General features: G+C 48.6%; 1 protein-coding gene and 1 pseudogene across 1 annotated transcript in view; one reads left to right on the plus strand and one right to left on the minus strand.

Moving 5' to 3' along the window:
* The first annotated feature begins 4897 nt into the window (after positions 1–4897).
* The window catches only part of XYLT1 (xylosyltransferase 1), a 94533-nt gene continuing 86978 nt past the window's right edge, over positions 4898–12452 (plus strand). The window contains exons 1-2 of the mRNA XM_066640837.1: positions 4898–4952; positions 5768–5884. Coding sequence (XP_066496934.1) covers positions 4898–4952; positions 5768–5884 — 172 coding nt within the window. The remainder of the gene's footprint in view (positions 4953–5767; positions 5885–12452) is intronic.
* On the minus strand, positions 9480–9594 carry LOC136634152 (5S ribosomal RNA; annotated as a pseudogene).

Below are 12452 nucleotides of genomic sequence, written 5' to 3' on the forward strand. Positions count from 1 at the left end.
TCTGAGTGGTATGTGAACTCCTTCTAAGAACATCAGAAGAGCCCCACTGGATCAGGGTAAAGGTCCATCAAGTCCAGCTTCCTGTATCTCACAGTGGTCCACCAGATGCCTTAAGAAGCACACAAGACAATAAGAGACCTGCATCCTGTTCTCATTCCCTTGCACCTGGCATTCAGTCTACCAGTGGTCCACCAGATGCCTTCATGGGGCGTCCCTTGTTGGTCTCTTTCAACTCTACAGTTAAGCCACTCTAGATGTGGTGATGTGACAGGATAGTGTCCTGGATGGGGAGAGATGCTCCACATAGAAGCTCCTCTTTGCAGTGATGTGGGCATAACATTTCAACCAACTCCTAGGAGCACATCAAGAACAACCAATGGCTCTGTTGGTTGTGTTTATTCAGCTCACCGTTTCCTCTTAGCTGCCTTGTATGTCTGTCTTGTTTTGAATGAGGAAGGGCAGAATGCATGCTATGAGAGCACCAACAAGCAGCTCTCTGTCCGGAGCTGTTGCACACAGGAGAGGTGAGACAGGGAGGCCCGACTCTGTTGCCTTGGCTGTGACCAACTACCCTTTGGCTTCTCTCCAGAACCACCTCCTGCCATACAAGGCAGAATGGAAATATTTATATCGCTAACACCTTCAGAATCTTCCTATTCAGCCCACCAGACGGTTAAATTCTAAGCTGTGGTGTTCATGGGATCTGGGGCTGGATTAAGGGTTCTGGAGCTGTTTATTACTCCCCTTGCCCTTTGCAGTCTCTAGTTAGACACTGAGTGAAAGAGTAAGAGAAAGAGTTAGACACCAAGTGTCAAGAGTAAGAGAAGGAGACTCCAAAAATCTAGTGAGCAAGTAGTGGGATGACAGAGTCCAGAAAGCAAATCTAGACTGAGAAGGTGTGTCCATATATGTGACTTGAAGCAGAAAATGCAGGAGAGTAGCAGCAAGATGCAAGTATCTTGTGTGCTCCCAGAGGCTGTGGGCCCCCAGTGGGCCACTGTGAGATACAGGAAGCTGGACTTGTTGGGCCTTTGTCTGATCCAGAAGGGCTCTTATGTTCTTAACTGTACTTCAAATATGTGTTGACAACCAGTATAGCAAAGCAGTTAAGAGACTGAGTAACGAACCCAGTGCCCCCCAATTTGAATCTTGCCTTTGCCCCAAATTCATGGGAACCATGTACCCTACATGCTCTTTCCGCCCTCCCATCTGTGCTTTAATTCTGTGTTCCCATTTGTTTAAACCTCAGTTTACAGTGACATCAGTGCCATGGAACTGTGGTTTTTGAGCAATCCCAGGCAATCAGGACGTCAAACCTTTCATATTGGCATGTGGGGAACACACACATACAGAAAACCATTCTACGTGGTCATTACCTAAGATGACCAGAATATGTTCTTATTTCCTTTTTAGTAGGAGAACTTTCCAGTTTTGTAAGCCGTTAATTTTCAGCACAAAACCACCCTAAGAGCTTGAACAGACAGATGCTAGAGAAATATAGCAAACAAGCTCTTTGGTAGTACAGGTGGAGACTAATTATTTGCCAGGGTTCCATACCAAGCACTCCTGTGGGTGGCAAAAAACGCACTATAGCAAATTTAAAGTTTCTTTGCTCCGGTGATGTGATGCTCCTGTGATGTGATGAAGAAAGAAAGAAGTTTCTTTCTTCTGTGATTTAAAAACAGCCTTGCTGACCTTTGTGATGTAAGATAAGAGTCATTAAGAAGATAATCCATCAATCAGTCATCCTCCAAGAGCTTACAGAGGCACTTCACTCAGCCCCTCCCTTCACCAATGCAAAATGATCACCTTTCTTTCACATGCTCAGGGGGAAAGGAGGGTTCTCCTGGAGAGAGAAGAATTGATGGATTGATTGTCAGGCAGCTGACAATCATATTAAGGAGGCTATTGTTAAAGGACTGTTCAGTTTATTAAACTGATTTTAAAGGGATGCCTTTTTCCCCTTCTCGAGGGATCAGCACATTCCTTCTCAATTGCAGTGGCCATTCGTGTTGAGTCAAATCCGTGTATAAATAGGCTGGACCTGTAGTTGCAACTTCTTCAATCTGGCTATATTTTTCCATACTCCCAAACAAGCTTAGGGTCAAACTAGTCATGACCTTGCATTGTTTACCACCACCACACTGGAGGGGGGGGGGAAGAGAGGACATGGTACACTGGTCAGAAGTATAATCTGAACCGGTCTTAGAAGATGCTCCAGTTGAAGCCATGTTTATAGGAAGTTAACACTTAGCACAGAATTGAGCTAAGAGAATGGAGCATGATGAGGCAGCCCTAATGAATGGCCTTAGGGCTTGAAGGACTTAGTGATGTGACCCTGCCTTCACTTTTCCCTACTACCTGTCATTGACAGAGTTGGGGGGGGGGGGCACACACCAGAAAAAAGATCTGAAACATTGCTCTCTCTATATTGGCAGAAGCTTGCAAACTGTAGGAGCTCAGCTATTTGCTGGGCAATTAGCAACTTTCTTGCAAACTGCAGGAACTCAGCTCTTTGCAGGGCAGTGGGCAGCTCTCTGGTTTTTGAATAGCCGCAGGTTTGAGGCAGTTGTGCTTGATCTTGTCTGATCTCGGAAGCTAAGCAGGGTCAGGCCTGGTTAGTACTTGGATGGGAGGCCGCCTGGGAATACCAGGTGCTGTAGGCTTATACCATAGTCTTTTGAGACTGAAGGTGGCCAACCACCATTGAGGCAGTTAGTGACCTGATCTTTCCATCACTCATGTTGTCATTGGAGCCTCTGCAGGACCCATCAGAAATTGGGTCCTGACCCACTGAATGGGGCCCAACCCAGTTTGAAAAATGCTGAGCTTGACTATTCATTGAGGGAGGGGGGTCCACAAATTTTAGTATGACCTACTAGCTGGGCATAATTTGTGATTGCCATGAAACCCCTGCCCTTCCTCTCCTCTGAATCTCTAGCACCCGCCGGCAGCCTTGGGAGACAAGGGAGCAGCTCCAGCCTCTGTGCATGGCTATGGAGTAGAGGAAGAAATGATGGGAGTCCCTTGTGAGCTGACAGTGGATTTGGAGATGCCTTGTCTTTTATGCCTTGGCTGTTCCAGCCGGCGTGATGGGACCAGAGAGCGGTTTGGATAGTAACTCCAAAGGGCAGCAGAGACGGCTAATCATTTCACAGCGAGAAAGATGAGGAGGGGAGGGAGAGAGCTGTGCGTGTTTTTAGTGCCAAGGGAATGCATAATCTTGTTACGAAGGCCTTACTTAACCAGGCACTGCTTAATAAAACAAACAAATCTTCTCGGGGCCCAGAGCTAATGTGTGCATTATTTAAGAACACCATTAAAGGCAGCCGCCTAAATGGATGGGCTCTGGTGTTGGCTGTATCATTTCAGTCTCCCTGACTTTGCCTTTAGCTGCTAAAAAAGTGTGCTCTTTTCATTGAGGTCTGCAACATTCCTGATCTGGTGCGCCTGACTTGTATAAGATTTTTTTTCTTTCTGGAATGCTCAATTCACAGATCAGTCAGAAAGCACCAGATGCCAGCCACCTCTGTTGCTGGGCATCGGAGGAACCAAACAACCCTTGCAAACCCCTGAAGAAAATTGCAACCTAATTAAAATGCAATAACAGTGCAGACAAACGATGATGGGCTAAAAAGCGTTGAAGGTGGCAGCAGCAGAGAACAAATGAAACCGGCACCATGTAGTGAGACCTTCCCCTTCAGTCTGGGTCTTCCCCAGCTGCAATATGGAAATACAGTGGACCCTTATTTCCTGCAGATTTCATCATCTGCAGGTTCTGGACCTTGGGGGGGGGGGGGGTCACATCAGAACAGCCCCACTGGATCAGGCCATAGGCCCATCTAGTCCAACTTCCTGTATCTCACAGCGGCCCACCAAATGCCCCAGGGAGCACACCAGATAACAAAAGACCTGCAAGGCTTCCTGGGAATTGTAGTTAAGAACATAAGAACAGCCCCACTGGATCAGGCCACAGGCCCATCTAGTCCAGCTTCCTGTATCTCACAGCGGCCCACCAAATGCCCCAGGGAGCACACCAGATAACAAGAGACCTGCAAGGCCTCCTGGGAATTGTAGTTAAGAACATAAGAACAGCCCCACTGGATCAGGCCATAGGCCCATCTAGTCCAGCTTCCTGTATCTCACAGCGGCCCACCAAATGCCCCAGGGAGCACACCAGATAACAAGAGACCTGCAAGGCTTCCTGGGAATTGTAGTTAAGAACATAAGAACAGCCCCACTGGATCAGGACATAGGCCCATCTAGTCCAGCTTCCTATATCTCACAGCGGCCCCCCAAATGCCCCAGGGAGCACACCAGATAACAAGAGACCTCATCCTGGGGCCCTCCCTTGCATCTGGCCTTCTGATATAGCCTATTTCTAAAATCAGGAGGTTGCGCATACGCATCATGGCTTGTAACCCGTAATGAATTTTTCCTCCAGAAACTTGTCCAATCCCCTTTTAAAGGCGTCTAGGCTAGACGCCAGCACCACATCCTGTGGCAATGAGTTCCACAGACCAACCACACGCTGAGTAAAGAAATATTTTCTTTTGTCTGTCCTAACCCTCCCAACACTCAATTTTAGTGGATGTCCCCTGGTTCTGGTGTTATGTGAGAGTGTAAAGAGCATCTCCCTATCCACTCTGTCCATCCCCTGCATAATTTTGTATGTCTCAATCATGTCCCCCCTCAGGCGTCTCTTTTCTAGGCTGAAGAGGCCCAAACGCCATAGCCTTTCCCTTGGCCCTGTGAATGTCTGAGCCCTCTGGAGGATGTTCTGAAGACCAGGGAGGCTGCATGCGGCCTCCTGGACCCTCAGAATGCCAGTGAGTGTCAAGAATCCTGAGCTAGGTGAACCAGTGATTGAACCCGGTAAGCAGCTTCCTACACGCCGATGACCACAAATGAATGCCTGGGCTGCGGTGGCCCTGGACAGGCCAGAGTAACGCGTAAGTGAGCGTTGCAACCCGTCTGCTTCCGTCCTTGAAGTTGGTGGTGGTTGTAGACTAGCAGGCGAGCGTCACTTGCCCAGCTGATGGATGGTCTGTTTCTGTAAAGGTTGTCTACCTGATTGGTAGGCTCAGTATAATTAATCATTGCAGGATGCTGGGTGTTTCCTTTGATTATAAAGGCCAGCAACTGGATCCGTGGTGGCTGTCAACTCCATTATAGTTTGTAGGGCTCTGCCTGTTCAAAGCTCTCTCTCTCTCTCTCTCTCTCTCTCTCACTCTTTTTCTTTTCAACACCAGCTGAGGATTCTGGCTTTGCAAACATAATTACTGTTTATAATGATGGCATCAAACAAATAATGGTTATTTTTTTTCCTGGCTCTTTTTATTTGGAAAATGGAAACATGATTTTCCTCCTTGGATCCGTGCAAACATTTTAGACATTGTGCTCTGTCAGTGGTCCGACAGCGGCTCAGAAAATTATTATTATTTACGCATCTGGCCGTGCCATCTGCATGTGAGGAACGAGCAAGGCGAAACAAGTCCCTGCCTTGGAGAAGAGGCACAGTCAAAAACCCTGAACTGAAAGCTTGCTGTTGAAAGTTGGCACTCAGGAATACCCTAGTTAGGGATCAGCAGATTTCCCTCCCTGCCCCTGTACAGTTTCTTTATCTGGTTTGCCATTCCTTGAATTCTGAGCTTTGGCTTAACCTGGAAAATGTGTAAAATTGTCATTCTAGAGGTGGAGCATGTGCTTAAGCTCCTCTGCCTCTCTTACCCCCTCTGTTCCCAACCTGCAATGTGTGTGTCACCAGCGATTCTGGCCCCTGTGCGCCACCTGGAGCCAGGACTGCAGAATGCCGCCACCCCTCGTCATGTCTGGGGGCCTTCAGAGGGCTGGGGAGGGGAAACACGGCCTCCTCTGGCCCTCCGTAGGCCTTTTGAGGCCTTAAAATGTCACTTCTCGCTTTTGGATGAAAACTGGAAGTGAGGTTTATAGGCCCTCCAGAGGCCTCGGAAGGCCTTAGGTGGGCCACAGAGGGCACACGCAGTCTCCCTGGCCCTCCAAAGGCTTCCAGATGGGAATGAGGAAGGTGGCGGGAGGTGACAAAGGTATCACTGCCCCTGAGGGCATGGTCCCCTGGAGTATTTGTCCCCTTGACCTTCCCTGTGCGTGGCAGTGATGTGTGACAATAAAAACTAGCCATGTTAAGCCCCCCAAATTCGTTTGTCTGCTTGTGATGTGGGCATATGTGATTTCATCACACTTGGAGCACTGGTAACCCAGTCCTATGCACGTTTTAAAAATTAGACCTATTCTTGGGTATGTTTGGGGTGTTGAATCCAAAAATGGCATCTGTTTTGCCCCGATTGGCTCTAGTTTTGGGGGGTTCGGCATGGCCACCTTACCTGTTGGTTCAAGCCACTTCCTCGTGATGAAGCCGCACCTCACCGTGCCTGTGTTTGTGTCACGCGAATGAAGGTTATGATGGGATACTTGCCATGTGCCCTCTTATTTTTAAAGGAGCTTAGGGGATTCTCCTGAGGACTGAGCTATTTATACTTGATGTACAATTGGCCTTTCTTCTTTGGAGGTGGGTGGGTTGATAATGGGTTTAAAAGCCAGAGTAAATTATGAGGGCGGTTTTGATAAAATGGCAGGCAGAGAGCAAGAGGGCTTTGTTTAACGCAACTGAGTGACTGAGGTCAGCACCTTCATCTCCCTGCCCCCCCCCCTTAGCTGTTCTCACATTATTGCTTTATCTATGCTCTGTTGTGTTAAGGTAGACTTCTGGTGAATAGGGTCTTTATTTAAGGAAAAATTGGAAAGGGTAGGAAGTGACACTGCAGAACCTAATTTTGGAAACCAGACTAGCATCCCTGTGTGGTAGGTAGCGATTAAACTTCAGAGTGTGGTGAGCAGGTTCTCATTGGATTCAACCTACGTCAGCTGAACCATCCATTTTTTAAATGAAAAAACAAATTGCACTTCTGGTATAGAAAGTTTCCGTCTCCAAAGAGGAATTTATGCACAAATGGAGAAAGCTGTGGCCCAAGATACTGGGGAGCCTGAGCTGGGGGGGTGCTCACTACCGCCTGGGGTGAGCATCCCAACATGTTCCTTGCATTTGAAGAGGAAGAGAGAGTGGAGCAGAAAAGAAACCAGAGCAGAGGGGAGTGGTGGGGAGACTTCCTAGCCCTCTACTCCCTTTCTCTTCTGCACTATCCAGCGCCAGTTTTTTCAGATGTGATTTGATGCGGGAGTGGGCATAAAAATGACACCTCTAGTTTTATGGAAAAAAATTGAAGAGTTTTTTTTCTGTTTGTTTGTTTTTTGGTGTAAGTGACCATTCTGAGCCCCACAGAGGCTGTGGGTGAATGTGTGTGGGCTCTGCAGGGTTCAGAAGTGCCTCCAGAGGATATGGGTGGCTCACAGTCTCCCCACATTGAAGGTTGCTGGCCTCACAACAAGGCCTCAGTTTAGCAGTGGGGAGAGGGTTGCTTTACCCATCCTCCCCCCTCTATCTCTTGCCGCCTCCTTTGGCTTGCCCCAGAGCAGCCCTCAGGGAGCCTTCCAGAGACCTCTCATTATCACCAGGATTGAATTTGCTGATAACGAGAACAGAGTTGCAGATAACTAGAGGTTAGGGGGCAATTCTGCTCCTTGTGGATTAGTGAATTCACATAAAAAGGGAACTGACTGTATGTAGAGAGGAATAAGAAAACCCCACACAGCCGTAAGACGGGGAGTGACACGTGATGTAGGCCTTCCAAGAGATGCTCGTAGTGGTGCTGGAGGAGACCTGGGCTCCCACATCAAGGGTCAAAATGTCAGAAGGACCCATTTCTGTTCATGCGACACCAGTGGCTGGCTTGATCTACATCGCACCCTGCCCTGGCCCCCTCCTCTCCTGCTGCGGTTTCTCGAGGCTTCATCTGAGCGGGAAGGAAGTCTGTTTTTCACTTCTGTCTTCCTGTGATGAAAATCAGAGGTTTTGTGGGCATTGTGGAAAGGCCTAAAGGAAAGCTCAAGCATGTTTGCTTAGGGAGCCTTATTGTTTAAAATAAAATGCATATCTATCCCCTCTAATCTTGCACTTAAGGCAGCTGAAGTGTAAGTTCACTATTGCTCAGTTAAAAATCTACGTTGCATTTCCCCATCCTCAGCTTTGTACTGTCTGGAGGGAACCGGTATCTCTAGGTTCTGAGACCGTTTGAGAAGCAGATGGGTTGCAGGGGAGCAGTCGTGGGAGAGAAGGCTGCCTTCCTCTTCTGCAAGAGGGCTTCCCATGAGTAACTGATAGGCCTCTGTGTGATACAGCCTCTGCCACTTCCTCTCCTGGTCTACTTGGCTGCTTTCTGAAGCAGCTGGGGGCAGGAAGGCAGAGTGGGGGCACTGGTTGGTTCCTGCCCCTTCCAGGGTGAAGGAGGGGTCTGCCACTGCTCAGACCCTCTTTCTGCCCATTTTGAGCAAGCGGGAAGGGGATCTCAGCGTCAACTGGAGCACCTCTGTCTGTGGCAAGATGGAGGGGGTGACAGGAAGACACAGGATTTGGGACCCTTCGTTCCACTATCTCAGTGTTTCTCAAATATTTTAGCACCGGGACCCAGTTATTAAAATGGCAATCTGTTGGAACCCAACAGAAGCGATGTCTTTAAGTTGGAAGTGACTTGGCTGGAAATGACATCAGTTTAGGCTTCAAACTTAAGCTGCAGTCAGCTAAAGGTCCCATTACCCAGCGCGCTCGTGCTGTTAGTTTACATAGCTCAGAATTCAAGCATTCCTGCTCAGAAGTCAAAGCAAAAGGCAAACTTGGACCCTTCTTCAACCACACAACCTTCCCCCCTTTCCAGCATCCCATTTTCTTACCTATTCAAGGCAAAACACCAGGCCTGTCTCCCATTGGGAGCCTGTTTTGCCCAGCAGCTCAGTTGGCAACCTTCAGTCTCAAAAGACTATGGTATAAGCCTACAGCACCCAGTATTCCCAGGCGGTCTCTCATCCAAGTACTAACCAGGCCTGACCCTGCTTAGCTTCCGAGATCAGACGAGATCGGGCATGGAAAGACTATGGTATAAGCCTACAGCACCCGGTATTCCCAGGCGGTCTCCCATCCAAGTACTAACCAGGCCTGACCCTGCTTAGCTTCTGAGATCAGACAAGATCGGGCATGGAAAGACTATGGTATAAGCCTACAGCACCCGGTATTCCCAGGCGGTCTCTCATCCAAGTACTAACCAGGCCTGACCCTGCTTAGCTTCCGAGATCAGACGAGATCAGGCATGGAAAGACTATGGTCTAAGCCTACAGCACCCGGTATTCCCAGGCGGTCTCCCATCCAAGTACTAACCAGGCCTGACCCTGCTTAGCTTCTGAGATCAGACAAGATCGGGCATGGAAAGACTATGGTATAAGCCTACAGCACCCGGTATTCCCAGGCGGTCTCTTATCCAAGTACTAACCAGGCCTGACCCTGCTTAGCTTCCGAGATCAGACGAGATCGGGCATGGAAAGACTATGGTATAAGCCTACAGCACCCGGTACTCCCAGGCGGTCTCCCATCCAAGTACTAACCAGGCCTGACCCTGCTTAGCTTCCGAGATCAGACGAGATCGGGCATGGAAAGACTATGGTATAAGCCTACAGCACCCGGTATTCCCAGGCGGTCTTCCATCCAAGTACTAACCAGGCCTGACCCTGCTTAGCTTCTGAGATCAGATGAGGTCGGGCATGTGCAGGGTAACAGTTGCTCTGTACTTTGTATTTTCAGTGGCGGATGATCAAGGTGCTGTGAGACCCACCTAGTGGGTCCTGACCCACCGTTTGAGAAACACTGCTCTATCTCATAGCTCCATTCAGAGGCTTCAGATGGCCTCATCTGTGCATCTGGGGAAATGTTATAGCTCTGTAACTTTGAACAACCTACTTTGTATATACTTTTACGAATGATAGTTAAATGGGATTTACTCCTAGGTAAGTAAATTGGACTTGTTACTAGGTAAGTAACAGATTCTCATTCTAAAAAGTGGGTCCCGGTGCTAAAAGTTTGAGAACCACTGCACTATGGATTTCCTCTGGTGACCCGCAGAATGGACTTTATCGCTGCAAGAAGGCCAAGTGCGCGTGGCCCCATTCATGCAGCCACAATCGGGGAGCGTCGACAGAGTTTTCCTGCTATTGGAGCGCTTGAGCTGCTTTTGAAGTGTCAGTATAATTCCATAATGAGCCTTCATCAGCCAGATAACATCCTGTAGATATGTTTGCTTTGATCTATTTTGGGACCATTCGGCATCGGGAAGAAAAAAACGAGAGTTGCGAGAACTTCATGGAAAAGCACAGAATTCACCCAATTGCTTGTAGCCTGTTCAGCAGTTTCACCTCCAAAGGAGGAGGGGTGACCATTATTTCTGTCCCGCTTTCAGTCTGATTTCATGCAGGGGCCATTCTGTGAGGCCTACCTCCCTTTAAAGGGACACCTTGGTTTTATTTCATGTCGCTAGAGTAGTTGGGGAGAGCACTGCCTGGGGCGGGGATGTCGTGATGGCACATGACAATGTGATGTCACTCCTAGGTTCAGAGGAGGGAGGCACTCCCCGTTCCTTCTCCAGCAGTCTCCCGGCTGACATCCCGGCCTCCGAGAACAGCGCTGTGCTTGGAAGTCTGCCGCAGTTCAGTGAAAGCAGAATGTTTTGGGGTTTTGGGGAAAGCCCTCCGCTCCGTCAGTGGAGCTTACCATTCTGCCTCTGCCTTGCTCATATTCTGAGTAGATCTGGGCACTGGGATGCTCTAGGCCAGAGATTTTCAACCTTTTGCATCTTGTGGCCTACCTTATAGGTTTGTTGTGAAGACATGAGAGATGGGGGAAATGGGGCAGGATGGATGGTGATTGGGTGGATCGGGTCCTGGGAGGAAAGTGAGATCGGTGCTGGTCAATTTATTGGGGTCATGGCACAGAAAGGTTGAAGACCATTATTGTACACCAGTGTTCTTCAGCCTTGGGGTCGTGACGCCTCAGTTATGAGGTCGCAGCAACTGATGGGAATGAGAAAGGTTGAAGATCGCTGGACTTGAGCACCACCAGGTAAAGGGGGAGGCATCTGGTGTACCTTTCCTGGTACTAGGAGATGGTATTCCAGTCCTGCTCAGGTTCTTTGCAAAAATAGCTTTAGTTGTAGTGCTAGCCTTCATAGTACTTTTTCTGCTCTCTCTAAGAATATTTGGCTACAGTGAAAAGTGCTGGGAGGGCATAACGGGGGAGAGAAGTGAACAGTGACGGGGGGGGGAGAGTGGGTGGTTAGGTCCCAGGAAGGGGGGGCAGATCAATGGTTGGGTCTCCAGTCTCATTCTTTATCTATTTATTTATTTAATGGGGTCATGAAAAATGTTGAAGACCACTACTGTGTTTCCTTCGGTGAAAGGGGATAGAAAGGAACAGTGAAGGCAAAGAGGGAGTGCATGGACCTAAGGGTCCTTAAGGCATGTAGTACCAAACCATGGTTTGACCTTGGATCTGAACCAGATGGTGGTCTTGCTCCATTTGAACGGCTGCTCTTTCCCTTATGAAAGCAGTGCCCCCATTTCTGCGGCCAAAAACGACCGAAGCGTTTCACGTGATTGTTTTTAAGGGCACCTCCTCTCCGCCTTTAAAACAAGACCGGCGAAGACGCCTCGCCTGCACTTCTGCAGGCACCAGCCCTTGCGAAAATGCCTTCGGGGGGAGGGGGGAGCGGAAACACCTCCATGAAGGGCTATTTTAAGAGCCCCGCTGCTTTCATAATTTTGGGGAAACTGTTCACTTTGTTGGAATGGCAATTGCTTTGAAGGCACCTGAGCGCAATGTGTTTTCCTGCTGACTGCATCAAGCGCCTTTGTAAATTATATTGTGTTTATCGGTTCCTCGCATTGCCGGGCTAAAGATGCTCATGTGGAAGGTAATTAGTGCCGAATTTTGCAGTGTGATGGATTGTGGGGAAGCTTAATTGCTGCTTGCAGGTGTGTTTGAGCTGCCTCTTGTACCCCTTATGCTGAGCTCTGTGTTCTTTTCTTTGGGAGTCTTGCGCGTGCCAGGGAATCTTTCGTTTAGTGCAAACTCACTCTTGGGCCGTTCTGTAGATTTTGAGTGAGTGTGTGAAGGTGTGTGTGTGTGTGTGTGTGTGTGTGTGTTTTAAAGTGTTCTAATAAAATGTCATCCTCTAGCTTGACACAGGGTCACGTGCACTTTAAGGGACAACCTGAATGACGGTGGAAAGACCGTATGTTAGCCTAGGGCAGTGGTTCTCAATCCATTTAGCACTAGGATCCGCTTTTTAGAATGGCGCTCTGTCGGGACCCACCAGACATGATGTCATTAACCTGGAAGTGACATCATCAGTTTAGGCTTCAAACCTAAGCCACGATCAGCCAATGATCCCATGACACAGCACGCCCATACTGTTGTTTTGCATAGCTTGGAATTAAAACATTCCGGCTCAGAAACCAAAGCAGAAGGCAGACTTGGG

This window comes from Tiliqua scincoides, chromosome 13 (genome assembly GCF_035046505.1).
Source record: "Tiliqua scincoides isolate rTilSci1 chromosome 13, rTilSci1.hap2, whole genome shotgun sequence".
Lineage (NCBI taxonomy): Eukaryota > Metazoa > Chordata > Lepidosauria > Squamata > Scincidae > Tiliqua > Tiliqua scincoides.